Source organism: Mus musculus, chromosome 5 (genome assembly GCF_000001635.26).
Source record: "Mus musculus strain C57BL/6J chromosome 5, GRCm38.p6 C57BL/6J".
In the NCBI taxonomy this organism is placed as follows: domain Eukaryota; kingdom Metazoa; phylum Chordata; class Mammalia; order Rodentia; family Muridae; genus Mus; species Mus musculus.
In genome coordinates, this window is record NC_000071.6 from 124,804,410 (window position 1) to 124,831,491 (window position 27,082).

At 51.3% G+C, this 27,082-nt stretch overlaps 1 protein-coding gene across 1 annotated transcript in view; it reads left to right on the top strand.

Annotated features, from left to right (window-relative positions):
• Dnah10 (dynein, axonemal, heavy chain 10) overlaps positions 1 to 27,082 on the top strand; it is a 109,224-nt gene that overhangs the window by 79,325 nt on the left and 2,817 nt on the right. The window contains exons 51-76 of the mRNA NM_019536.1: positions 223 to 411; positions 1,329 to 1,500; positions 4,246 to 4,449; positions 4,805 to 4,885; positions 7,040 to 7,237; positions 8,152 to 8,313; positions 9,413 to 9,587; positions 10,141 to 10,322; positions 11,598 to 11,734; positions 12,773 to 12,990; positions 13,151 to 13,372; positions 13,580 to 13,727; positions 14,722 to 15,001; positions 15,421 to 15,650; positions 16,814 to 17,087; positions 18,443 to 18,547; positions 18,889 to 19,043; positions 20,025 to 20,179; positions 22,458 to 22,641; positions 23,607 to 23,807; positions 24,026 to 24,235; positions 24,364 to 24,459; positions 25,116 to 25,287; positions 25,619 to 25,750; positions 25,918 to 26,129; positions 26,224 to 26,391. Coding sequence (NP_062409.1) covers positions 223 to 411; positions 1,329 to 1,500; positions 4,246 to 4,449; positions 4,805 to 4,885; positions 7,040 to 7,237; positions 8,152 to 8,313; positions 9,413 to 9,587; positions 10,141 to 10,322; positions 11,598 to 11,734; positions 12,773 to 12,990; positions 13,151 to 13,372; positions 13,580 to 13,727; positions 14,722 to 15,001; positions 15,421 to 15,650; positions 16,814 to 17,087; positions 18,443 to 18,547; positions 18,889 to 19,043; positions 20,025 to 20,179; positions 22,458 to 22,641; positions 23,607 to 23,807; positions 24,026 to 24,235; positions 24,364 to 24,459; positions 25,116 to 25,287; positions 25,619 to 25,750; positions 25,918 to 26,129; positions 26,224 to 26,391 — 4,662 coding nt within the window. The remainder of the gene's footprint in view (positions 1 to 222; positions 412 to 1,328; positions 1,501 to 4,245; positions 4,450 to 4,804; positions 4,886 to 7,039; positions 7,238 to 8,151; positions 8,314 to 9,412; positions 9,588 to 10,140; positions 10,323 to 11,597; positions 11,735 to 12,772; positions 12,991 to 13,150; positions 13,373 to 13,579; positions 13,728 to 14,721; positions 15,002 to 15,420; positions 15,651 to 16,813; positions 17,088 to 18,442; positions 18,548 to 18,888; positions 19,044 to 20,024; positions 20,180 to 22,457; positions 22,642 to 23,606; positions 23,808 to 24,025; positions 24,236 to 24,363; positions 24,460 to 25,115; positions 25,288 to 25,618; positions 25,751 to 25,917; positions 26,130 to 26,223; positions 26,392 to 27,082) is intronic.

The following is a 27,082-nucleotide window of genomic DNA, read 5'->3' on the forward strand; positions in this document are numbered from 1 at the left end:
GTCCTGAGAAGAGCAATACCTCCCAGCTGAGCCATCTCTCCTGCCCTGCCCTCAGCCTATGTCTGGCCCACTTTAGTTCCTGGCCCCACACATCTTAAGGATTGCCTTACTTCCTTAGCCATGGGTGCTTGGGAAAGACAGCTCTTATCACTCTCTTTCCCGGCGAGAAGGAGAGAGTCTGCCTCTTAAAATGCTGCGGGCTCAGGAATGCTCTCCACTCAGGAAATCCTCGAGGAGTACAACGAAGTCAACACCAAGATGAACCTGGTGCTGTTTGACGACGCGCTGGAACACCTGACCCGCGTGCACCGCATCATTCGGATGGACCGAGGCCACGCATTGCTGGTGGGTGTGGGTGGCTCCGGGAAGCAGTCGTTGGCTAGGCTGGCGGCCTTCACCGCAGGCTGTGAGGTGAGGAGGTCCCTGTGTACAGAGTGGGGAGTGGGACCTGCCTGTTCTTGTCCTTGTCACCTGAGCTTGCAAAGCACCTAACTCATTGCAAACTCAAATGTCAGACTCAGGCTGCACCTGTGAACTTAGAACTGTGGGGACACAGAGGAGCCTTGGGGGTGGGGGTGGGGTCATCCCTGATTGTCATACCTCAGCTCATGAACTCCTGTAGCTCCACCTCCAGGGGATTTGTTGCTTTCCTGGGATCTCTACAGGCACCTGCATGTATGTGGTATATTTTTAGACACACAAGTACACACACAAAAGTCAACAGACGTCCTTTAGAAGAGATAAAACTGCCCCCCCTTTTTTTGCTTGCTTGTTTGTTTGTTTGTTTGTTTGTTGAGACAGAGTTTCTCTGTGTAGCCCTGGCCGTCCTGGAACTTACTCTGTAGACCGGGCTGGCCTCGAACTCAGAAATCCGCCTGCCTCTGCCTCCCAAGTGCTGGGATTAAAGGCGTGCACCACCACTGCCCAGTGTAGATAGAACTACTTTACGGAGCTGTAATTTGAGATAGCGGTTCGCCCTTTTAAGTGTTTACTCCGTACTTTGTCTAGATCTGTGTGACCATCACCCGCCTTTGCCAACAGGTGTCCTGTTTTCAAACCTCCCCGTGACTCCCCAGATGCCAAGTCCCTCTCTTGCCTTCCTTTCTCCAGACCTGTGCTCTACACAAGGGCATGGGAACTTTCCCACTCGCACCCTGACCCATGTGTGCCAAGCGCACACAGGTCACCTGTCATCTAGCTTCCCTGCCCATGCCCCTCGTGTGATGTAGTGTGTTTGGAGAAGGGGAGCCTGCAAACCCCCATCCTCTCCTACCGTGCTCAGCTCAGCGCTTTTCCCCTGCCTCAGCAGGCCTGACCTGTTTCCCCAGGTGTTTGAGATCCTGCTGAGCCGAGGCTACTCGGAGAATAACTTCCGGGATGATCTGAAGAACCTGTACATGAAGCTGGGCCTGGAGAACAAGATGATGATCTTCCTGTTCACAGACGCGCACGTGGCCGAGGAGGGCTTCCTGGAACTCATCAACAACATGCTGACCTCAGGTACTGCCCGCCCCAGGTGGGCACACGTGGGACAGGAATGTCTGTCCCTGCCACTGCAGTCTCTATTTTCACACACGACCCCGAGGTTCTCAGGATGGGTCATCACTGAGCCTTCCTCCTGCTATGGATGCATTGGTCGTTGGTCACTTTTCTCATTCTTGGGACAGGGATGTCGCTGAACCTGAAGCTGTGCGTGTCTCAGCTCTTCGAGAGACCCTGCCACCCACACAGGGTTCACCCACAGTGGCCACTGCACACCCCAGATTTTTGCAGGCAATGTGATGTCCATGACCTCTGCTGTCCTTGAAGCCCAGAGCCTGGGATGTGCAGAGGAGGGGTGGGTACCCCAAACAACAAAGCACATAAAAAGACACGTGGGAATTGGAACTGTGATAATGAAGGGAGGGGAGAGGAGGAGCCGCACAAAGCAGCACTTGGAAGATGCTGTGTTGTCTCTTAACTGCGGGGGGTGGGGGGGGAGGTTGGGGTGGGGGACTTCAGCAAACTGCCCAAAAGTGAGCTCATTCCAATATCCCTGAGGGTCTCCACGGCTTCTGGAGCCGACACCAAGGTGTGCACAGGTCCAAGATGTGCAAAACCATCCTTTCCAAAGCTTGTAGAGGCTGCCCTAGCCCAGGGCTCCTTGGCTCATGCCACCCTATTCTCTGCTTCTGTCCTCCACAACTGACTTCTGTTCCTCACCGATTCCTGTGATAGCATTGGGCTGCCTGGGTCCTTAGCCTTGTCCCAACTGCAAAGGGGGCATTATTCATGTTCTCCTATTAGGAAGAGTGGCCAGGGCGCTGCTGGAAAAAAAAAAATCTTCCATGTAGAGTCCTATGTACTGGAGTCAGATGGAGCAGGGACATCAAGGCAGGGGTATGGTGATCTCACAGGCAGGACTCAGGAGAGCCAGGGGATGTATCTCAGTGGCAGGGTGCTTGATTAGCATGTGTGAGGTCCTGGATTCAATCCCTAGTACCAGCAGAATGTACATATGTACACACATATGATGGGCATAGCAGTACGTGTGTGTACTCCCAGCTCCCAAGATGTAGAGGCAGGAGCAGTGATTCTTGCATGTCTTGGGTCCCAGAACCTTGACTAGGGGTTATAAGGGGATGGAGAAAGGACGGACACACAGAGAGAATCTGGAATCAGGTGGTCTGGGCTCTCTGATGGAGAAACGGCAGCATCCAGAAAGCTGAGTGTGTTCTGCTGAAAAGGAGGCAGGGTTATTAGATACAGATAAACAAGGAGGCAGGGTTTGTGGTGCACACCTGGATCAAGGAGGTGGATTTAGTTGATTTCCATAGGAACAGTCTCTGCAGAGCAACAGTCTCCAGGATGTAAGCATGGGGTGGGGTTGGGGGGGGACTATGGTGGACATGTTCATCCCACTGTCAACACTAGTATTCAGACCAGAGGAAGGCTTTGCCACTCCCATGGGGCTGAGGCCTCACTGGGGTCCTTGGCATGGGCATGTCCATGTCAAACAACACACATTCACTCAGGACTTTTTGCTCCTTACATAGGAGGGTCATCCCCAGTTATATAACAAGTTCAAGGCTAGCCTGGGCTACACGAGATACCCCCCTCACACACCCACTTAAAAAAAGAAACCTAAAACACAAACAAGAAAGAGAGGGGCACTGAAATATAGGACCTTAGGTGTCATTTAAAGATGAGGCTACATTCTCACTTCCTGGACATAGTCTGTGTGCTTTCTGGCCACAACATGGGGTCTGCTCAGAGTTGAGGGAAGAGGCAAGGCCTTTTGAGGAGGAGCAGCTTTGGCCACAACCTGAACTCTGTACAGAAATCCCTTGACTCAGGTGTCTCGCCATCTGAAAGCGTGGATGCTCATAGTAACCCAGCCCCCAGCCTGACACAGTCCTTGCCCACAGCCTTACTGGCACTGAAGACTGGGTTGTATTTTGCTGTGGGCCTGCCCTTGGGTCTTGGAGGATCTGATATTGTGTAACTGGCTAGTCCCACTGGATGCTACACCATCTCTGTTCTACTTTCATTTCTGGTGCTTTGACAAATGCCCAGTGTACAAAGTGGTTTAGGGAAGGGAAGAAGGTTTGTTTGAGTTACAATTCCAGGTTAAAGTTCATTTTTTTTAGGGAAAGTCAGCAGGAGGAGCTTGAGCAACTGGCCATATCATATCCACAGTCAATAATGCCCCCAGTGCTGCCTTCTTCCAGCTTTCTCTTGCTATGTAGAATTAAGGACCCTCTGCCTAGGGAATGGTGCCGCCCATGGTAGGCTGAGTCACCGTACATCCCTTAACACACTAACTAGCCTTATACAGATAATTGGTCAATTGAGACTCTCTTCCCAAATAATTTAACACAGTAGCAAACTGATGTTTAAAGCTAACTAGCTCAGTCCCCTCAAGTTGTTATAATGCAGACTGTCTAATTAGACATTGTCCAATGTTTGTGGACCACAAAATCCTCCTGGTAAGAATCCTGCTGAAAGAGGCATATGTACATGGGCTTTGATGCTTCCATACAGTCCTCAGGGTAGGCAAGGGACACTCACCATCCATCCTGAAAGCTCAGAGACCACTCTGATCTTGGGGGACTGATTGTGTGTCAGTGTGGACCCCAGCCCTATTCCTTCACTGGCACCTGCTATTCTTCCCATCATGCCTTGCTCCATCACCTCCTTTTACACTCAGGGAGGTCAGAACTCAGAGACCTGAAAGCCAGTTCCCCCCACCTCCTTGTCCTCCAGGAATGGTCCCCGCGCTCTTCGCTGAAGAGGAAAAGGACAACATCCTTGGTCAGATCGGGCAGGAGGCCTTGAAGTTCGGGATGGGTCCAGCCAAGGAGTCTGTGTGGCAGTTTTTTGTGAATAAGAGTGCTAACAACCTACACATCGTCCTGGGCATGTCACCAGTGGGAGACACCTTGAGGACCCGGTGTAGGAATTTCCCAGGTACCTCTTGAGCCGAGCCTGTAAATCCTTCACCATCGCTCTGGGGAGCCGACACATCCAAGCTCCCCTCCAGCAGCGTCACACAGGATGTCATGCTAACTTGAAAGTTGGCCTTGCACACCTCCTTGGCCCCTTCTTAGGTCTCCGTAGACATGGCTGGCGTCTTCCCGGCAGGCAGTGTTGGGAGGGCACCCCTCTTCTCTCTCCCAGTATCACAGTGACACGATGCTGAGACCTAGTCATACTTGAGTGTGAACAGCTGAGCTACCCCTCTGAAGGACACTGAAGACTGTGTGCTCATATGCACTGGAGTTAGTTGTGGGTTGCCAAGTGATCTTTCTCCTTTCTCTCCAAGGCCTAGTGAACAACACCGGCATTGATTGGTTCATGCCCTGGCCACCTCAGGCCTTGCATGCAGTGGCCAAGTCGTTTTTAGGTAAGCCACCACTGTTGTAGGGATTGCTTAGCGGTCTCCTAAAGAAGATTGTCACTGTTCTGACCAAATCTTGGCCCAGTAGGTTGGTTCACCATAGATACCCTATGATAAGGAATAGCTTTGTATTGTAGGCATAGGGCTTGAGGTTATATTTCACTCTAATCCAAAGGCATCAGAAGTTTTCACATTTGGCCTGCTGCCAAATGTGCCCCCCCCCCGATTGTTTTGATGATTAAAGTTTTATTGGCCCACACTTCATGAACATTTTGTCTTCAGCCCTTCCTATACTACATCCTTGCCGGAGAGACAGTGCTGTTACTGTTTATCTCTTTGTAGAGGAAATGTCCCAAAGGTCGCCACCATGGAGATGCCAACACAGGTTCTCTTTTTGTCAAGATCTAACTCGAAAAGGTTTATGACCAATGCCACTGGGTAGCTTTGTAAATAGTTTCAACCTTACCAATATGCACCCAACAAACTCAATAAACAAACAACCCTTCTACCCAAAGCCAAAGCTGTAATTTCAGTTATAATGCTGTTCTCCTGGGAAGGAAACCAAGAGGACATTTGTTGTGACATTATGACTCAGAGTCTGGCTAACTGCTTCTGTGAAGGTCCACATGGCAATATTTGCTTCTGTCACAGCTGCAAAATTCTGACAATGTGCTTTGAGAGCTCTCCAGGACCAGATGTAGATGAATTTGGCTGTGTTTCAATAAAACTTTATTTAGAAAACACAAGTGGTGGGCCGGCCATGCTTGCCCTGTGGAGCTGTGACTGCCAGCCCTGATGTGGCTGTGCATGCTAGCTCCCAAGGTGTGCAAGTCATGTCGCTACCTTCCAGCTTGTGGTGTTTCAGTTCTATGCACAAAGCTGCCCACAATTCACTAACAGTTCTTTCTTTAAACATATTCCCTTAAGCTGAGGTGGCCACGTGGCAAAATTGGATGCCTGTGGGCCGAGTTTTTCAGGCATGCTGTGTGTAGTCTGAGTCACAGAAAGATGCAGAACCTGGAACAGCTCCTTCCCTCATGTTCTCCCCCAAGCCTGTTGCAAACCAGGCTGTCAGTATGACCCAAGTAGAGAGATTTGTCTCTGAGAAAGATCACCAGTCATTCTAGTAGTCTCCCTTCCACCACTGTGTGCTGGACACTGGGCTCTGTCACAGAGTGGCTGAGTCCACCTATCCAGCTGCCGAGGGTCTGCTATGACTTTGTGCTGGGCTAGGGGATCAGTCAGGGTTGATTGTGGGTCCCAGTCCTGAAGGTCCAGCTTCTCCTGATGGTGCCTGAGTGCTGGGGAAAGGCAGAGAACTCCCTGGCCCAGGGCAGAAGGGTTGGCTTCTGTGTTAGAGAAATCACCAGGGACAGAGCACAGGTTCCAGAAGTTGCCACAAATAATAGCCGCTCACTTCCTTTTTTCAAATTAAGTTTTTGGTGAAATCACTTTTTGCTTAAGGAAAATATGTCTACTGTAAACTTTCCCTTTCTGTCCATCTTAAAAGTACTCGAAGCACCGATTACATTCAGAATGTTAGGTAATCATTACCTCCATCTGTTTCTAGAACTTTCCATTCTCCTCAACTGAAGCTCTGTACCCATCTAGACACTGACTCTTCCCTCCCCCAGACCCTGGATACCTCTAACCTGCTTCTTGTCTCTCTGAAACTTCCCTGTGTCTATGTATCTCATGTAAGGGGACCCATGCACATTGTATCTTTGTGCCTAGCTTCTTCTTTTTGTAAAGTGTTTCTGGGGGCTCACTTAGAATGTAGCTCCACATTTGATCCTTTTTTTGTGGCTGAATAGTACTCCACTGTATGGGCATGCCACACTGTTACTGCTCACCTCAGATAGACTCTGGTCTTTTCTCCTGACCACTCTGCTGCTGTAAACATTGGAGATCACAGGCCTTTTGGAGGCTCTATGTCTGGTTCTTCCCGCCACACTTCTGAGGGTGGAATTCTTGAGTTTGTGGGTCAGTATTTCACTTTCTGGGGACTTGTTCTTTTTTTTTGTTTGTTTGTTTTCTGCAATGCTGGGGACCCGATGCCAGAGCCTCATATGCTAGGCTGGTGCTTGCCACTGAGCTGCCCCCCCAGTCCTCCTTTTCCCTGTTTCTAACCCCCCACTTTCTCTGTGCCTTCCACTGCAGGCGATAACTCCATGATTCCCGATGAGAAACTTGAGGAGCTTGTGGAGCACGTGGTCATGGTCCACCAGTCGGTGGGCGAGTTCAGCAAGCAGTTCCAGCAGAAGCTGAGGCGGAGCAACTATGTGACGCCCAAGAACTACCTAGACTTCATTAATACCTACTCAAAACTACTAGATGAGAAAACCCAGTACAACATAGGTGAGCGGGCAGAGGAGTGGGCAGGATAGATCGGATGAGGAGGCAGGGCATCGTTATGGCATCGGCTCATTTTAGGGTTTTACTGCTGTGAACAGACACCATGACCAAGGCAACTCTTATAAAGGACACCATTTCATTGGGGTTGGCTTACAGGTTCAGAAGTTCAATCTATTAACAAGGTGGGAGCATGGCAGCATCCAGGCAGGCATGGTGCAGGAGGAGCTGAAAGTTCTACATCTTCATCTGAAGACTGCTAGGATGCAGATGAAGGCTGCTTCTTCTTAAAGCCCACACCCACCCTGACACACCTATTCTAACAGGGCCACACCTTTTTAATAGTGCCACTCCCTGGGTCGAGCATATACAAACCATGCCAGGCATGGACACCTCAAGGCCTGGCATCCTTATGGTTGGGGCAAAATAGAGCAGATTTGGCTTTTGCGTTTGGGGGCACGTCATCCCTGTGGGTGGGACACTGCATGATTTTAGTTCCTTGTGGCCTTGCATGCTTGCAGAGCTATTTTCTTTGCCCTGGATGTCCCCTGGTCCCCAGCGTGCTCTGCTAGAAAAGGGCTCTCCATGGCTACTGGATAAGAGATACACTGTTACCAGCGTGGGGGTGGCGCAGGCCTTAAATCCCAGCACTCAGGAGGCAGAGGCAGGATAATCTCAGAGTTTGAGGCCACAGAGAGAGTTCCAGGACAGCCACAGCTATTAAGAGAAACCCTGTCTGGAAACAAACAAACAAACAAACAAACAAACAAACAAACAAGCAGGAAGCTTAGGGGCTAGACCAGGACTATGTGGTCCTGTAGGAGTGAGTTCTTTTCCTCTCGTTGGATGGGTCCCAGTGACACTCATGCAAGGTCTCACCCTGGAGCCGGGACCACTGACTATGCGCTGTCTGCCCCCAGCCCAGTGCAAGCGTCTGGAAGGAGGGCTGGACAAGCTGAAGGAGGCGACCATCCAGCTGGACGAGCTGAACCTGAAGCTGGCAGAGCAGAAGATCGTCCTGGCCGAGAAGTCAGCCGCCTGCGAGGCCCTGCTGGAGGAAATCGCCACCAACACAGCCATAGGCAAGGGCTGGGGGTGGGCGATAAGCCCTGGGGCCAGTCTGTGCCCAAGGTGCTGCTGAGAGACCAGCTGTGTGGGCAGCCATTAGCAAGCAAGCCTTGAATACCAGACCTCTCTCTCTCTCTCTCTCTCTCTCTCTCTCTCTCTCTCTCTCTCTCTCTCTCTCTCTTAGTCAGGACACCCTCCCTGAGCCTCTATATTTAATTTTTTAAACATTTTGTTATTTTTTTAGTGGCTTTGCTTACTCATAGGGAGCACTGGGATAATTCAACACACGAATTCAGTGTGAGGCATGGCTTCTCATGAGGTCACCAGATACTGGAACAGATCTGTTCCCCAAGCCAGTGTGACCTCATCTTTGATAAGGACATCTTTTCCAATAAGGTCTCAACTTTGAGGCTCCAGTGGCTTTAACCCCAGGGCCACTGTCTGTCCCCTTGTGACCCCTGTCACCTCTGAGCTCTAGCTATGGGATGCCCATGACTTAGAGGTAGCCAGCCAGGGTGCCAGGCAGTGACAAAGTGAAGTCAGGTTGTGACCCATGTCACCAGCAGAGGGAATGGCGAGGAGAAGTCACATGGAGGGGCCAGTACTCCCTAGATGGGGCATCTCTAGGGCTAGACCTGACTGAGCATAAAAAGGAGGAGTGGATAGAGAAGTGGGGGTGGGGGGGAAAGGGGTGGGGGAAGGAGCTTGCTGCCAATCCTTACGACCTGAGTCTGATCCTGGGACCCACAAGGTAGGAGAGTCCAGATTCTGTGGCATGTGAATACCAATAAACCAAATATTAGAAGAAGTTTTTAAAAGATAGATGAATCGGGCAGACAGTGGGAGGCAGACAGATCATTTCAGTCATCTGAAGTCAGAAGGCCATCCTAGGACCTTGGCCAGGAGTGTCCAGGCAGGTGGGGCAGACATGGGATCAAGTGGGTAGGACACTGTGAGACAATGCCATATAGGATCCTCTCTATGGCCACTGAATCGACCAGAGCCCTCTTACAAGCCACCAGTCCATAGCCATACCTGGCTTTGAGGTTCCCACAAGACCTAGGCTGCATTCGCTACATCCCAGCATCTCACCAGCCCCTCCCCTCCTTGCAGCGGAGGAGAAGAAGAAGCTGGCAGAGGAGAAGGCCATAGAGATCGAAGAGCAGAACAAGATCATCGCTGTCGAGAAGGCCGAGGCTGAGACAGCTCTGGCTGAGGTCATGCCCATCCTGGAGGCTGCCAAACTAGAGCTGCAGAAGCTGGACAAGTCCGACGTGACTGAAATCAGGTCCCAGCTCCCACCCTTGCTCCTACCTGCATCCCTGGAGCTCTCTCAGGGCTTGCCTCATGCTCACCCCCAACCCCTTTACAGATAGCAAAGAGAGGCCCCATGAGGCCAGGCCGTAGCACCCAGGGAGCCTAGGCTCCAGACCCAGAGGACAGTTGTAAGCCACCATGTGGGTGCTGGGAATTGAACCCGAGTCCTATAAAAGAGCAGACAGTTGTTTCTAACCACTGAGCCATCTGGTTCGCCTCAAGCCAGAGAGTTTAAAGAGAGGATCAAAGCAACCAGCTTTACAAGGTTCTGTATATCCTGCCATATCTGTCTGCATCTCAATGGCTATCATCATGTCTCTATTTCCTGCTGTCTTCCAGGAGCCTGGTGTGGGGCTATCACATGAGACCCTTCCTGGTTCACTGTCCTCCCTCTAGGAACTAGGCACCCTCCATTCCCAGGCAGTGACCTCCAGGGAGCCCTTGTGCCTGCCTCTTCTCCCCCAACCCCTGAGAATTCTGGCTAGGTCCTGGTCTCTCTGAACACGGGCCCTCTTGTCGCCCAGGTCATTCGCGAAGCCCCCGAAGCAAGTGCAGACAGTCTGTGAGTGCATCCTCATCATGAAAGGCTACAAGGAGCTTAACTGGAAAACTGCCAAGGGCATGATGTCCGACCCCAACTTCTTGAGGTCCCTGATGGAAATCGACTTCGATTCCATCACCCAGGGTCAAGTGAAGAACATCAAAGGTAAGTGGGGGGCTGGGAGGGTCCAGGTGAGGGGTGGGGTGTCACCTTACCCGTGTACGTGGAGCAGGACAATGGCTGTCCAGCTCCCACTGATGATGCAGGGACAGAGGCAGCCACCAATTGGCCCATACACAGCTCAGCAGAGGGTCTGGCTCTCAGTGGCAGAGAAACAAGAATTGATGGGAACCCGGCTCTGCCTCTGCCCTCTGTGTGGCTCAGCACTTTCCCTTTGTGCCTCTTGCCAATGTTACGCCTCCATAGGAACCTGGGGGACCTAGCAGGGGGAGGGCCGTGCCATCTGCGGTCAGCAGGATGTGTCTCTGGCCAGAGAATGCCCAATTTCCCTGCCAGGAAGTCCTCATAGAGCATGCTGTCAGAGCTGTGTGCAACCTTATCCCTGAGCAAGGGATGGGGGTGGCTCAGCTGGTAGAGAGCCTGCCTAGAAGGCACGAAACCTTAAGTTTAATCCCCAACACGGAGCAAAGCTAATGTGGTGGCTGCCACCTGCAATCCCAGCACTTCCTGGGGTGGAGGCAGGCAGGTCCAGAGTTCAAGGGCATCAGCTACATAGTGAGTTCAAGTCAGGCTGGACTATGTGAGACCTTGTGCCAAGAATGAGAGGGAGGGAGGGAGGGAAGGAGGGAGGGAGGGAGGGAGGGAGGGAGGGAGGGAGGAAAAGGAAAGGAGAGGAGAGGAGAGGAGAGGAGAGGAGAGGAGAGGAGAGGAGAGGAGAGGAGAGGAGAGGAGAGGAGAGGAGAGGAGGTGTTTGGTGAGATGACTTAGCAGATAAAGTTGTGTGTTCTTAGTACCTAATGACCTGAATTAGATCCACAGAAATCAAGTACAAATAGAGAGAACTGACATTCACAAAGTTGTCATCTAACCTCAGTTTTTGATGAGTATACCATGGCATGCACACACACACACACACACACACACACAAAAGACAGAATAATTTGTGTAAAGAAAGCAGAAAGCCTCTCACAGTCCTATAAGTGAAACACAGGCACAAACGAGCCTGTGAAATACCATGTTCCCCTATACCTGGACATTGCTGGGGTGATGGCGGAAGTGACCTACGGCCCACCATCGCTTTGAATCCACCCGGCTGCTTGTCTGAATCTGTCCCCAGAGGCTGGTCACCTTCAACTCCACACTGCCGACCCGAGAGGAACAGGGCCCTCATGATGCTCCCTCTGGCCACAGGCAGCATAGAGTGTCTCTAGTTTTACCCACCCTGGGAGGGAGCTTGACATCACTGCATCTGCCCTCCAGGCCTCCTAAAGACTCTGAACACCACAATCGAAGAGATGGAGGCTGTGAGCAAGGCAGGGCTGGGCATGCTGAAGTTCGTGGAGGCCGTCATGGGCTACTGTGATGTGTTTCGGGAGATCAAGCCCAAAAGAGAAAAGGTGAGCCAAGGCCTCGCTGCCCTGGGGTCAGAGTTCAAGTGTCCTTAATTTTGCTGGAAAATCCTGGCCACTCATGAGCCTGGCCACTGGTGTCTCTCACACAGCATGCGGATAGGCGGGGCTGAGGCCTCTGCGCACAGTGTAAAATAAAGATGGCCACAGCTACACGCAAGCTGAGGTGGCTCCTTAGCCTTGCCACTGTTGGCTGTAGGACTGGTTTCTCCCTCCCGGGAACATCCAGTGAGGTTTTAGAATATTTGTCAGCATCCCTGTCTCTGTCTACTAGATGCCTATTGTCTCCACTCAGGATTATGTCCAGCCATTGTCACATGTCCCCTTTGTGGGTGGCATCAGCCCCATAGGCAACAACTGGGCTGAAATCATTTTGAAGGTAACTGTGTGATCCTAACATTTTCCCAGATTCCCATTAGAAGTTGGAGTGTCTGGAAGACATTCTCTTGAATGTTTGACTAAAAGCCACTAAGCTGTCTCTGTGTGACTTCAGGACACACAACCCGAGATGTCCGCTATCTTACGGGGCAGGGTTTTGTTTTGTTTTTTTTTTCTAACATGAGGCTGAGCTCTTACAGTCACAAGTGGCTCAGAAGAGAAGCCACGTGATGCATGGAGGAAACAGTTCAGTGGCAAGGGTCCCTGTTGAGCGAGCATGAGGACCTGAGTTCAGATCCCCAGCCCCCCATGTGAGAGGTTAGGTTAGCCATATAATCCTGTAAGCCCCCTAACACACACACACGCACACACACACCCTTAGGAATGAGACCCTTCAGTGTCTTCATGTAGGTCAACAGTTCTCAAGACTCCTTTAGGGTCAAATGACCCTTTCACAGAGGTCACGTATCAGGTATCCTGCATATCAGATATTTATTTACATTGCAATTCCTAACAGAAGCAAAATTAGTTATACAGTTGGGGGGTTACCATAACCTGAGGAACCTGAAAGGGTCGCAGCCTGAGGAGGGTTGGGAACCCCGGATGGAGGTGGAGATGGTGGGCCACATGCTCACTGTCTTCACACAGGTGGCCAGGCTGGAGCGGAATTTCTTCCTAACCAAACGGGAGCTAGAGAGGATCCAGAACGAGCTGGCAGCGATCCAAAAGGAACTGGAGGCTCTGGGGGCCAAGTATGAGGCCGCCATCCTGGAGAAGCAGAAACTGCAGGAGGAGGCAGAGATTATGGAGAGGCGGTTGATCGCAGCGGACAAGCTCATCTCTGGGCTGGGCTCAGAAAACGTCAGGTGAGGGCATCACCCGCCTAACGAGGGGAGCCGTAATCTACGCATGCTCCAAGGAGCGGTAATCTATGCATGCGCCAAAGCACTAAAGGCGTCCGACGTAGGTTCCCGTTGGTCATGGGCAGAAAGGAGCTGCTCATGGTGGCCTTCCTGTCCCATGCAGGTGGCTGAACGACCTGGATGAGCTAATGCACCGGCGGGTGAAGCTGCTAGGCGACTGCTTGCTCTGTGCGGCCTTCTTGAGCTACGAGGGCGCCTTTACCTGGGAGTTTCGTGATGAGATGGTCAACCAGGTGTGGCAGAACGACATCTTGGATCGCGACATCCCCCTGAGCCAGCCTTTCCGACTGGAGAACCTCCTCACAGATGATGTTGAGATTAGCAGGTACCACACTTAGCCCAGAGGAAGGCCAGGGGGAGGGTCTGCGTGAGCATCCCCTGGGAGCTGGAGTGGGCTGCAGGACTGGGAAGGCACAGCCAGCCCTGAGCCAAGGTCACACATTGTTCTAGAAGGCTGACCCTGTGACCTGCAGCGTTGGACTCACAGCTTGGTGGGTTAATAAGTTCATCTACTTGTGGTTGTTCCTCGCAGGTGGGGCTCCCAGGGCCTTCCCCCCGATGAGCTCTCGGTTCAGAATGGCATCCTTACAACCCGGGCCAGTCGCTTCCCACTCTGCATCGACCCCCAGCAGCAGGCCCTCAACTGGATCAAACGAAAAGAGGAGAAGAATAACCTACGGGTGCAGTCCCTCTGCCTAAAGTCCCTGCCCCATCCTGAACTCCACCTGAGGACTGAGCAGCCCCTTCCTCTGCTTAGGGGCTCAGGATGAAGACCATACCTTCTGTCTTTATTTCTCTCTGCTTGGTGGTCCAGGATGCTCCACTGTGTGTGTCTGGGTGGGGAGAAGGAGCTAGTGGAGGAGGGAGGCTAAAGTGGCAGCTTTATTTAGAGGTGACCCACTTAGCAAGTCTCACGCTCACTCAAAGCAGACACGTCTGTGGCTTTTAAAGAGTATGTGCAGAATCCTATAACAGTTAACAGAGTCAGTTTAGAATATTCTTATTAACCCCATCCTTATCCCAACCAAGAACAATGATGTTTCCCTTAGTGGTTGCTGCCCAGCCAGTGGCAACTGCTAATACAGTTTCTGTCTCCATGGCTTTGCCTACTCTTGATATCTCCTATGGATAGAAGCATTTAGTAGTTAATCATTTGTGGTTGGCTTTTTTTATGATGTAGGGGTTCAACGATGTCGTAGCAGGTGTAGGTACTTTGTCCCAACCTCTTTATCTTCTTTATAGCTGTATAGTATTCCTTTGTATGGACATACCACATTTTGTTACTCCAACCTCAGTTGATGAACAGGGTTGTTTCCGTTTTATGGTGCTGCTGTGAACATCTGTATACACACTTCTTTTTCATGCATGTTTGTTGTTGGGGGCGGGGGAGGGTCACGAATGTGTAGTCAGAGGGGAACTTTTCAGAGCTGATTTTCTCCATCTACCCTATGAGTTCAGACTTGCATGGCCTTTACCCACTGAGCCACCTCACCAGCCCTGGTCTGTGTCCACATTCATGGTCCTCCAGGGCACGCTCCAGGAGTGGGATGGTTGGGGCGCCAGCTTTTGTTGAGCTACCAAATTAGTGGTCTCCAGTTTTGTCCTATGCTTGCTTTCCTGGCCCTTGCTTCCCACTTGACCTGGCACACCCCACCTCCTGCCTCTCACCTGCAGGTTGCTTCCTTCAATGACCCCGACTTCCTGAAGCAGCTCGAGATGTCCATAAAGTATGGGACCCCCTTCCTGTTCCACGACGTGGATGAGTACATCGACCCTGTGATTGACAGCGTCCTGGAGAAGAACATCAAGACCTCCCAAGGCCGCCAGTTCATCATTCTGGGGGACAAGGAGGTTGACTATGACTCGAATTTCCGGCTGTACCTCAATACCAAGCTGGCCAATCCTAGATACTCCCCATCGGTGTTTGGGAAGGCCATGGTCATCAACTATACTGGTAAGAAGGGGCAGATCTGGCTGCAAACATCCAGGAGTCTACCTTGAAAGCGAGGCTTCACGGGCATCTTGATCCCTGGTGGCTCCAGTCTCTCCATGGAAGCTGGGCTTTTTTGTTTTGTTTTGTTTTGGTTTTGGTTTTGGTTTTGGTTTTTTCAAGACAGGGTTTCTCTGTCTGTCCTGGAACTCACTCTGTAGACCAGGCTGGCCTCGAACTCAGAAATCCTCCTGCCTCTGCCTCCCAAGTGCTGGGATTAAAGGCGTACACCACCATTGCCCAGCCTGTGGAAGCTGTTTTTGCTGTTTGGTCCTTAATGTGTAGGGATTGGGGGACTTTGAAATGCAGAGAGCTGCAGGTGTCTCTGGGTATGCCTAGTCTGGACTCCAGGGCAAGCAAGTGAAGGTTCTCTGTCCTTTCAGTCACTCTGAAGGGCCTAGAGGACCAGCTGCTGAGTGTGCTGGTGGCCTATGAGAGGCGCGAGCTGGAGGAGCAGAGGGAGCACCTCATCCAAGAGACCAGCGAGAACAAGAACCTGCTCAAGGACCTGGAGGACTCACTCCTGCGCGAGCTGGCCACGTCCACGGGCAACATGCTGGACAATGTGGAGCTGGTGCAGACCCTGGAAGAGACCAAGTCCAAAGCCACAGAGGTGGGCACCTCTGTGCAGGCAGGAGGGGCTCTGTCACCCCGAGTCTAACAGCTGGGAGAGCAGCATGGGACAGGAGTATCACCTTTTCTCACCTGACACAGAAAAAGGCCACCTTGGGGCTGGAGGGACGGACGAACAGCACTGGCTATTCTTCCAGAGGACCCGAGTTGGGTTCCCAGCACCTACATCGCAGCCTGTAACCCTCTGTAATTCCAGTTCCAGGGAATCCAATACCCTCTTCTGGCCCCCAAAGGCATCAGGCATGCACGTGGTGTATGTAGATGCATCCAGGCAAAATACTTATACACATAAATGTTGCAGTCAATCTCCAACCCAGATATGCCCCCAGCAATGAAAACACAATTAATATGAATGCAAGTTGTGCGCCTAGATTGGGCAGATCTACTGCTACACTACCGTCTTCCACATCTATGAGACCCCTTAGAACTTGCGGTTTCCCCAGGCCATGTGCTTCTGCTCCCCTTTCCTTCTACCATCTTCTTTCTCTCCCACCTTTCAGCTCCACCTTCCAGTCCTCTGCCCAATCACCCACTCTAGCCTTTATTTTTATTTTACAAATTAAGGTGTGAATAAGGTTTCCAGACGATCATCCTAGTTCACAACCCTTCCCAGGAGAACAGAATTAGCATCAAATTACAAATAGCCCCAGGGCTATCCACAACAAGTAAAAGAAATCATAAGAAAAAAAAAAAGAAGGAAGGGCCACCAATATGGGACTGTGCTGGTATAAAAGGGAAGGCACTCCTGTGCAGCTGGCAACCTTCTTGAACCGAGAATCAATCATGAAAAAGCCCAGCCATGCTTGCTTTAAATAAAAAGGGGAGTTAGTTCAAAAGGTGGAGACATCCTGATGTGGCTTCAGGTAAGGCTGGATCCAGGACCCAAAAATATTATATAGATTTTTGTAGCTTTCCATCTCTGCGCTGGGCCTATGTTGGGTTGACTCCATCTTCTTCCAGTGTTTGCATGAAAGGACATGGCCTGATGTCCCCTCAAATTCAAGGTCTCTGCAGGGTCTGGTGACTCCAGGGAGGAGCACGTCATGGTTCACTTTATACCCCACAGTCCAGCCTCTGCTACCCCAGGCCATCTAGGCTGTCATCTGCCTCCCTGTTTCCATGGTAACTGAGGCCCTTCTGCAGGTTTCAGAGAAGCTGAAGCTGGCGGAGAAGACAGCCCTGGACATTGACAGGCTGCGGGACGGCTACCGGCCAGCCGCGAGACGGGGCGCCATTCTGTTCTTCGTGCTGTCGGAGATGGCGCTTGTCAACTCCATGTACCAGTACTCCCTCATAGCCTTCCTTGAGGTCTTCGGGCTGTCGCTGAAGAAGTCACTACCCGACTCCATCCTTCTAAAGCGGCTGAAAAACATCATGGACACCTTGACCTTCAACATCTACAACTATGGATGCACCGGTGAGGGGAGGAAGTCGGACTCGGAACACAGAAACTTAGCTGGCCTTGTGCCAGCTGCTTACATTAAGAAGGGGGGTTGGGGGCACCAACTTTTAAACCACAACTTTAGTGAGATGAGATTCACTGGCCCCAAATCCTACCTCCCAAGATACCTGACAGCCTGTCTCAGTAGAGTTCCCAGAGCCCCTAAATCTAGGACATCCCCTTTGGGTTGAGTCTGGTCCATCAGCAGTTTCCCAACCTCTCTTCCCTTCCCAACCCTGGCAGCCTCTGCAGAGCTTCCTGGTTGAGGATCCACCTGTTCTAGGCACTTCCTGTCAGGGGAGTCCCAGAACATGAGAGTCTCATAGCTAGCCTCTTCATTTAGTGTTTCTGAACACAGAGGCTTGTGCTGTAGTGTCAGGATTTGGCTGGTCCAGGACTGACTACATAGTGCTTCATGCTCTGTTTATCTCTCAGATGGAGGACATTTGGGTGGTTTCTGCTTTTTGGCTGTTTGGCTACTGCAGTGCTGCTGTCAATATTTGCCACCTCTTGTGCTCTCTCTCTCTCTCTGTCTCTGTGTACATGCATATGTGCATGTGTGCATGCATGCACACCTATGTGTGTCGGTCCCGGAGCTGGAACTCTGAGCCTCGTGCATGCTAGGCGAGTGGTCTTCCACGGAACTCTTTCCCGACCTGAACACTTGCTTTTGCTTTTGATATTGGATCCATACATCCCCTAGAGTAGGTTTCTGGGCCACATGCCAGGGCCCTAACTTCTGGAGGGACTACCCAACTGGTTTCCAAATGGCTGCACTATATTCTACTCTCCAAATGCACTGTTTGTTAAGAACATTTTTTATTCTGGACCATTCTAACGCCATGGAATGTAATCACCATCTGGCCAGTACCCGCTCTGGCTTTGTCTGCACTGTCAGCCCCCCACCCCACCCCCCTGGATGGAACTCCCCGGCCAGTAACCATTGCAGCTGGAGCCGCTTAGATGGGTCATGTGCTTTTTGAAATAATGGCACAGCAGCCACTTCTGTGCTCTGGAAACACCACATCTCTACCCCAGCAACTCGGTTCTGGTGCTGTGGGGAGAGGGTAGCTCCTGCTCTGATTGCACCCCCACCCCCACTTACGAAACATGTGGTTCCTGTTGATGTCACTGCGCCAGGCACACACAGGTGTCCGTCACTACAGGCTGCCCTTTGGCACCTGGCCAGCCATGGCCATCAGGTGCAAAAACAACCCTCAAGTGCAGCCGCTTAGCGATGTGGGCTTTCGCTTCATTTTCCTTGGACTTGAGTGGGCAGTGTGCGAGGGCCTTGGTTCTGAAGCACGGTCTCTGTCTCCGTCTCTCTGCAGGGCTGTTTGAGAGGCATAAGCTCCTCTTCTCCTTCAACATGACCATCAAGATAGAGCAGGCAGAGGGGAGGGTCCCCCAGGAGGAGTTAGACTTCTTCCTAAAAGGTAATGGGCTTTCTGGCTTTCACCCTCATCCTATCTGGGCACCCAAGATATGCATGTCCATTCACCATAAATGTTACCAGTAGCAAAATCCCCTTCCAAGAACTACAGGTTATCTAACAATGCCCACCTCAGAAACCTTTGCAGAGAACTGTGTTGAGACTGGAGGCCTGGCTAAGCTGTCAAGCTGGGCTTACTGGTGACACAAGCCCATGCCTCCTCACTCCTTGGCGAAGGGACCTCTCCCCAGAGCATGAGGCACGGAAGTGCTCTGTGTGCATGGTCTGCGCGCTGGGCATGGAGAACCCGTGGCCGGGCTGGCACCGTCTTCTCCTTGTGGTCAGGGAACATTTCTCTGGAGAAGAGCAAGTGGAAGAAACCATGCACCTGGCTGTCGGACCAGGGCTGGGAAGACATCATTCTCCTGTCACAAAAGTTTTCCGACATCTTTGGGAACCTTCCTCTTGATATTGAACATCATCTCCCCATGTGGCAGGAGGTAAGTGTGTGTGTGTTCTCCCCAGCACAGCTGCTATCCCCATCTGCACACTGAGCCCACAGCCTCCCCTTGCCAGGAAAATGCTTCCACACTCCACATGGCCCATGCCCTTGAGTCCCCGGACACATTTTTCCTTCATCCAATCCCCGGTAACTGTGTGGGAGAACCAGCCAGCCCTTGGCCCACCCACATGTCAACTATCCATTCATCTCTCCACCATCCCTAATCTCTCTGCTGCCCCCAACCATCTGCTCATTCATCTGCTGATCTGTCCATCTATCTATCATCCATCCATCCATCCATCCATCTATCCATCTATCCATCCACTCATCTATTTGTCTATGATCCATCAGTTCATTCTCATTCACTCATCATCTAGATATTAGTCTGTCCATCAGTTCGTCCTTTAATTCATCTGTCCATCACCAATCCAACTGTTTTTCTGTCTACCTATCCCTTTATCCATCCATCCATATATGCATTTATACATCCATCCATACAACTGTTCATCTGTCTACCTATTTATCCATCTCTCCATCACACATTTACCTGTCCATCTATTTGTTCATCTACTTAATCCATTTATACAACTATCCATCCACTCATCAATCTATCTATCCATCCATCCATCCACCCATCTGTTCATCCATCTATCCATCCATCCATCCATCCATCCATCCATCCATCCATCTATACAACCATCCATACAACTTTTCATCTGTCCAGCCATCTCTCCATCACACATCCCCCTGTCCATCCATCCTTCCAAGAACTACTTACTGGGCACCTCCTGGATGCCGTGTCCTCTGAACTCCACTGATTGCTACTTAGCTCTTCTGGTTTTTTCAGCACACGGGTTTTGGTGTCAACTCTGAGACCAAACGTTCAGATCTTCCTCTCTCTTCGGTGGCACATGGCACCTTCCCATGCAGGTGTCATTTCTGAGCTGAGGCCACAGTCAGTCCTCTTTGCTTCTCGCAGTGGTACGACCAGGATTCACTCGAGCAGTTCCCGTTCCCCCTGGGCTACGATGATAACATCACTGCTTTCCAGAAACTGCTGATTTTACGCTGTTTCCGAGTAGACCGGGTGTACCGGGCGGTGACTGACTATGTGACCCTCACCATGGGAGAAAAGTGAGTGCTGCTTCTCTCTAGAACTCACAGGATCAGGGCTAGCCTGATCTAAGGGACCTGGTCTGACGTCCTGTGTGAAGATGCAATAACCCAAACAAACATGGAGGGCCACACTCTGGCAGAAAGGGAAACTTAAAAGTTTTCTAATATTTTAAATTATTAATTTGTGCATGTGTGAGAGCACAGGTACATGTGTGTGGGCACATGTTGTATGTATGTCCTGGGGTGTCATTCCTCAGGAGCCATCCACTTTGTTTCTTTTTTGTTTGTTTGTTTGTTTTGTTTTGTTTGAGGCAGGGTTTCTCTGTGTAGCCCTGGCTGTCCTGGAACTCACTCTGTAGACCAGGCTGGTCTCGAACTCAGAAATCCGCCTGCCTCTACCTCCCAAGTGCTGGGATTAAAGGCGTGCGCCACCACTGCCCAGCCCACTTTGTGCCTTAAGACAAGGTCTCATATTAGGACCAAGGATTAGCCCAGGCTGTCTCTGGCTCCTCAGCACTGGGATTCCAAATGTGCACACCCAGCTTATTATGGGTGTTGGGTATTGAACTCGGGTCCTCACGTGCATGAGGCAAACACTTTACCAACTGGGCCATCTTCCTGGCCTCTTAATTCTAAGTAGCATATTTACTTTAAAGGGTATTAGAAACACTGCCATTTCTTGTAAGTAGCATAAAAAAACGTTATAAGCTATGTTCAGTTTTCCAAAGCTTGAGGTGAATTTGTGCTCACAACACATCTCAGGAGAGAGTAGTGAGAGGCCAAGGGCTCAAAAACTCAGAGCACCTGGTGGCTGCCACATGGGATGGCATGGCTCTCGCCCTGAGACAAACATAACGAACATCCTAAACTCACATCTCCATAGTCAGCAAGCTGTTGGGGAGATGAGGAACAGGGGCTAGGAGGGCCACAGTGGCAACTGAAGACTTACGGTCCTGTCCCTGGGCAGTGGGGTCCCTGAGCAACCTGGTCCCCTATCTCCTTGGAAGAAACTCAAAATCAGATTTGAAAAAAAAAAATACAAAAGACTCTAGATGTAAATCCCTTTCAAATAGATCATTACTTGTGGAAAGTTATCTTTTCTTATTTTTAATTAGTTCTTCAATAATTAGGTACAATGTAGCATTTGACCATGTGCACCTCTCTTCCCGCTTTTCATACCCGCACGTCTTTGTGTTGTCATTTTTTAAACAGACCCTCTGAGTTCCATTTGTGCCTCCCGTATCATCTTGGCCTTGTGGCCTTCCACTGTGACCACACCACACCCGTGGCCTTGGAAGAGAACTGATTCTCTTCATTCCATTGCCAGTCACTCCTGGGATGGGAGTAGGGCTCTGTGCCCACCTCCCTGCCAGAACTTGTGGAGAGACAGACCTGTCTATATGGGGTGCTAAGGGAACCTACAGCTGCGATTACTCTGCTAAATGGACCCAGTATTAAACCGACTCCTGGTGATTTATTCCTATACCCATACTGAAGGTTCTTTTAGGCAGTAGGTGGTGAGCAACACAGAAATTCTGATCTACTTAAATGTGAAATCTCCTCCTCTTTATGCATCAGTGGCCGTCTTAGTCTGTTCTGTATCCCTCCAATCAAATGCCCAATACCGGGTGATGCAGAAAGATAAGAGGTTTATTTGACTCACAATTCTGGTGGCCAGAATCCACAGGCTGGCTAGATCACAGGCTGGCAGGAAGTGACAGAGCTACATGCAGAAGAGGCCACTCACGTGAGGAGCCTTGCTTTATAATTTACCTGATCGTGTCCAAAGGACCCCAGACCTATGAGAAGTTCACTTGGTGACTTGCTTCCAGCAGGCAAACCTACCACCTCTTGATACCATGAGGTATCATGTTGGGGTCCACATGGATGTCTAGGGGACAAACTGTATCTAACTTATAATTGAATCTATTAAAAGCCCTAAAGAAAGGGGCAGTGTGGGACATGCCCACAGAGTTGTTGACGTGTGATTTCCAGGTAAGTGCTTAAGACCTGTGTACATGGAGGGTAGGTCAAAGCGCCCAGCTCAATACTTACCTGCTGAGACTAGTATTTTGTGAGGATCATATGAGGTTAGACGGAGCCAGAGAGGTCCCTGCCACTGAGAAGGTCACCATCAGATCTCTGTGTGTACCAGGATTCTCAAAAAGTCAGGACAAACGTCTGAAGAGCTACGTGAGAGTCATAGTCACCTTCTGGATGCTGAGGGGGAGGGGGAGGGGAGGGAGGGAGCCTGGCGCCGTTCCGCAGACAGTTTCCATGTTCTTCCTTTTGACAGGTATGTGCAGCCCCCGATGATCAGCTTCGAAGCCATTTTTGAGCAGAGCACCCCCAATTCGCCCATCGTGTTCATCCTGAGCCCTGGCTCTGACCCCGCCAGTGACCTCATGAAGCTGGCTGAGCGGAGTGGCTTCGGGGGCACGCGTCTCAAGTTTCTTGCAATGGGTCAAGGCCAAGAAAAGGTAGCTGGTGGGTTCAATGTGAGCTGGGTCCAGGAAAGAGCTGCCCCGGGTGGGGCGAAAGCGTGGATCAAACAGTGTGATACCAGTGATAGCTTGATTGTGGTCTCCCTGTGACCACTGTACTCTGCCACCACAGCTCCATGTGGGTTAGGGGTCTTAGGCTCCTGGTGTGTGGTTCAGGAACCCATTAGTGAGACTAAACATGGGCATTTCATGGAGGCGCTTCAGAGGCCCTCTGTCCCATTCTGTGCCATCTGTCAACTCATTGTGACAGGGCACAGCACTAGGCAAAACAGGGTCAGAGGGAGCAGACTGCCAGTCCTGACTTTGTTGTGACGTGTCTTGCTTCCAGCACGCAAACCTACCACCTCTTGATACACCTCTTCACGTGTCTGTGAAGCTCTGGCAAATGCTTCCACCAGAGCACAGGACAGGGCACCATACACAGAGCTCTCTCTCCTTCCAACCTCAGAACTGGAGGAAGCCATTTCCATATGAGCACCACACAGGCCTTAGTTAAAGCCTCTGGCGACCAAGAGAGCGCTGAAGGAGAAGCTGCTGTCCCTGTACCCAGGATGGGAACTTGGGCTACCTTTGTCCTGCGGGTCTGAATTCTATGGGATAGTTCTGCTTCCTGGAGGGGTGGGCAGGACTCTTGCAGGCAGGCCTGCTCAGGTGTCACTGTCTGAGAAAGCATGTCACATGTCTCGGGGCATGGAGGCTGGGAAGGCACGAGGCTCATCGTCTAAGCCATGACTGGCCCTGAGGTCACAGGTTGTTACTAGGTCACAGGTTGTCTCAGGATGGCTTCTACCTTAACTCCAGCCACCTTATTTCTGAGATCTCTGGCTGCCTTGAAGTATGGAGTTGGCCTGGCTTGGGAACACTAGTCCACCCTCTCCCCACCCTCTTTCCCCCCCCCCCACCCCCCCAATCCCACATCCTACACTACCCTCCTCCTGCAGGTGGCTCTGCAGCTGTTGGAGACCGCAGTGGCTCGTGGACAGTGGCTGATGTTGCAGAACTGCCACCTCCTGGTCAAGTGGCTGAAGGACCTGGAGAAGTCCCTGGAGAGGATCACCAAGCCGCACCCTGACTTCCGCCTGTGGCTCACCACAGACCCCACCAAGGGCTTCCCCATTGGAATCCTGCAGAAGTCCTTAAAGGTCTGCCTTGGAACATCGACACAGATAGGCTACAGCCCTGCTCCCTGTCACTGCTGCAGAGAGCCCTAGGGTGAAGGGGGATGCTCTGTGTACCCAAGTGGCTTTGGGACTTGGGTGTATCTGTTGTCTAGGTCTTCCGTCCCAGCTAGAGACATTCTTTGGGAGCAGGAGGCAGCCAAGGGTGGCCCGTATCAAGTCTGTCTTCCGCCCTCCTGCAGGTGGTCACAGAGCCACCTAACGGGCTCAAACTGAACATGAGAGCAACCTATTTCAAGATTTCCAATGACATGCTGGAGCAGTGTCCGCATACCGCCTTCAAGCCCCTGGTCTACGTGTTGGCCTTCTTCCACGCTGTGGTCCAGGAGAGGAGGAAGTTTGGCAAGATCGGCTGGAACGTGTACTATGACTTCAATGAGTCTGACTTCCAGGTGAGCATGGCGATTGTCCAGCCAGTGCACCCCGAGCTGGCTGGCTTCTGTACCTGCCTTCTGAGTCCACCACCACCAAGGTTCAGGCTGTGGATGGCTGTTAACCATAGGCGTTTCTCCTCCCTAAGGTCTGTATGGAAATCCTAAACACGTACCTAACGAAAGCCTTCCAGCAGCGTGACCCTCGCATCCCCTGGGGCAGCCTCAAGTACCTTATTGGAGAGGTAATGATGGCTGGGTGCCTCACGAGGGCTGGGGGTCTGAAACAGAGATACCCATCCTCTGAGCTCTTGGGACAGTCCTTGCTCCTGCCCCCGCCTACCCGTTACCACCCTAAGATCACTGAAAAGTATGCTTGCCTCCTGTTTTTCTGAGACAAACTATTCCCAGGGAAGTCACTTGTGTGAATCTAGGGCCCCGGGGCCCCTGCTAGCCTTCTCTGGGCAGTTCCCAGCTTGCCAATGCACTGAGCACATCCAGGGAGCCTTAGGGTTTTCTTGGGACATGGGTATCATGACTCTTGCAGAACTCCTAGGAAAGTTTCTAGACTGGGGAGTTCTGCAACATATAAGGACTGACAACTGGTATCTTGTTCTTGTCCATGTCTGATCCATTCAGGAGGGGTGTGTGTGTGTGTGTGTGTGTGTGTGTGTGTGTGTGTGTGCGTGTGTTTGTGTGGCTTTGGGCTGTTTCATGCTTTGGTTCTGTTCTCAGGGAGTCTCAGACCACAGCATGATTCTATAGACAAACCCATTGCTTGTCTCTCTGGCCCAAAAGGTTCTTTGAGTGGACAGATTGGAGCTGGGCGGTGGTGGGGGCTGGAGCTGTAAGTTCACATTGGGTTGTGGGTCCAGCTGGCGCTCACCCAGTCCTTCTTCAGGTCATGTACGGAGGCCGAGCTATTGACAGCTTCGATCGGCGCATCCTCACCACGTATATGGATGAGTACTTGGGAGACTTCATCTTCGATACTTTTCAACCATTCCACTTCTTCCGGAACAAGGATGTGGACTATAAAATCCCCGTGGGTGACATAAAGGATAAATTTGTCGGTGAGCTGTCCCAGGGCGAAGGGAAGGCCTTTGAAAGATTATAGATTTGTATCTGCTTCGACTCTTAGCCACCCTCTCCTGCTGATGGGACTCATAGGCTGGTCAAGTAAGGCTGTCCCTTGGGCTCTGCCTCACTTCAGAGCTGCTCCTTCACCTGGAAGGGCAGGTGGCCCTGGGAAGCTCACTGTGCCATATGCATGACACATATGTGGGGACAGGTGAGGTGGAGTAGGGCCTTTATTTTAAGACACATCAATAGATTTGTTTCTGGGGACTGGGGACTGGTAGGTAGAAGGAGCACACGCAACCTGCTCTTTCTCTGTAATTCTAGAAGCCATTGAGGCCCTCCCACTCGCCAACACACCAGAAGTGTTTGGTCTCCATTCCAATGCCGAGATTGGCTATTACACACAGGCAGCTCGAGACATGTGGGGTCATCTGCTGGAGCTGCAGCCGCAGACAGGTATAGCTGCCAGGGAGCTCGTTAGCTTGCCTGGGGTCAGAGGGTGCTCCTGGTGGTTGGAGGTAGCTTTTCCAAGAATGATGAGGCTTCCGAGGTCCCACGAGGCTTCCGAAGTCCCATCTTCTCAGCATCCAGTCTCAAAGTCCCTTAAAATGCCATCCTTCCAGGGGAGTCCAGCAGCGGCGTCAGCCGTGACGACTACATTGGCCAGGTTGCCAAAGACATTGAGAACAAGATGCCCAAGATCTTTGACCTGGACCAGGTTCGGAAGCACCTGGGCTTGAGCATCACACCCACCTCGGTGGTACTGCTACAGGAGCTGGGGCGCTTCAACAAGCTTGTCATTCGCATGACCAGGTCTCTGGCTGAGCTCCAGAGGGTGAGCATGCGCCCACGGGCTTGGCACTACATCACGGAGAAGGGGGGTCCTAGCCCTCCACAGGCCTGCTGAGTAGTCTCCATCCTGCCCCCAGGCCTTGGCTGGGGAAGTCGGAATGAGCAATGAGTTAGATGATGTAGCCAGGTCTCTCTTCCTTGGGCACATCCCTCACATCTGGAGGAAGCTTGCCCCCGACACCCTGAAGACCCTTGGAAACTGGATGGTCTACTTCCTGAGGCGGTTCAGCCAGTACACACTGTGGGTGAGTGCGGGGGCCACTGTGGGTTTGTCTCTGGACACCTACCTGCACCTGTTTTCCCAGCGTTGGCCTGTGAATGTGTATTGGGTGTGCTGGGGATAGCCTCGGTGGCCACAGGGCCAGTCTGCGCTGGTATGCCTTTGTGACTCTTGGCTTGCTATGCTCCTATGATGATTTCTTCCAGGTATATCTTGGCATTTGTTCTAGCTTATTCTTTTTTAGGGTCTTTGTTCATCCTCCTATGGGTGGACATTCAGGTAATGACTATGTAACTGTGTGCCACAAAGAGCACCATTGTTACTGTTCATTAATGCAGTCTGCCTAGAACACACGTGCATTTGATTTACTTATTAACTGTGAGATAGCCTCTAACTCTGTAGCCCAGGCTGGCCTTGAACTGGTGACAATCCTCCTGCCTCAGCCTCCCAAGTGTTGTGATTACAGGTGTGAGCTGAAGTCTTGTCTGTGAGTATTCTGGAAAGTTGAAGATTTAATACTCTGGGATCACACTTGTTCTTCAAATCTTTGTGATCTTTGAGTTTGGGGTCTCTGCTTGCTAATGGAACATCTAATTGGTTTTGTCCTGTGTCTCTTTAATGAAGGTGAAGTGGGGGGTGTTTTATATACTTAAAGGCATTTTGAATTTTCTGTGAACCGTCATCATTCATGTCTGTTTTCCTTTTGGTAGAAGACT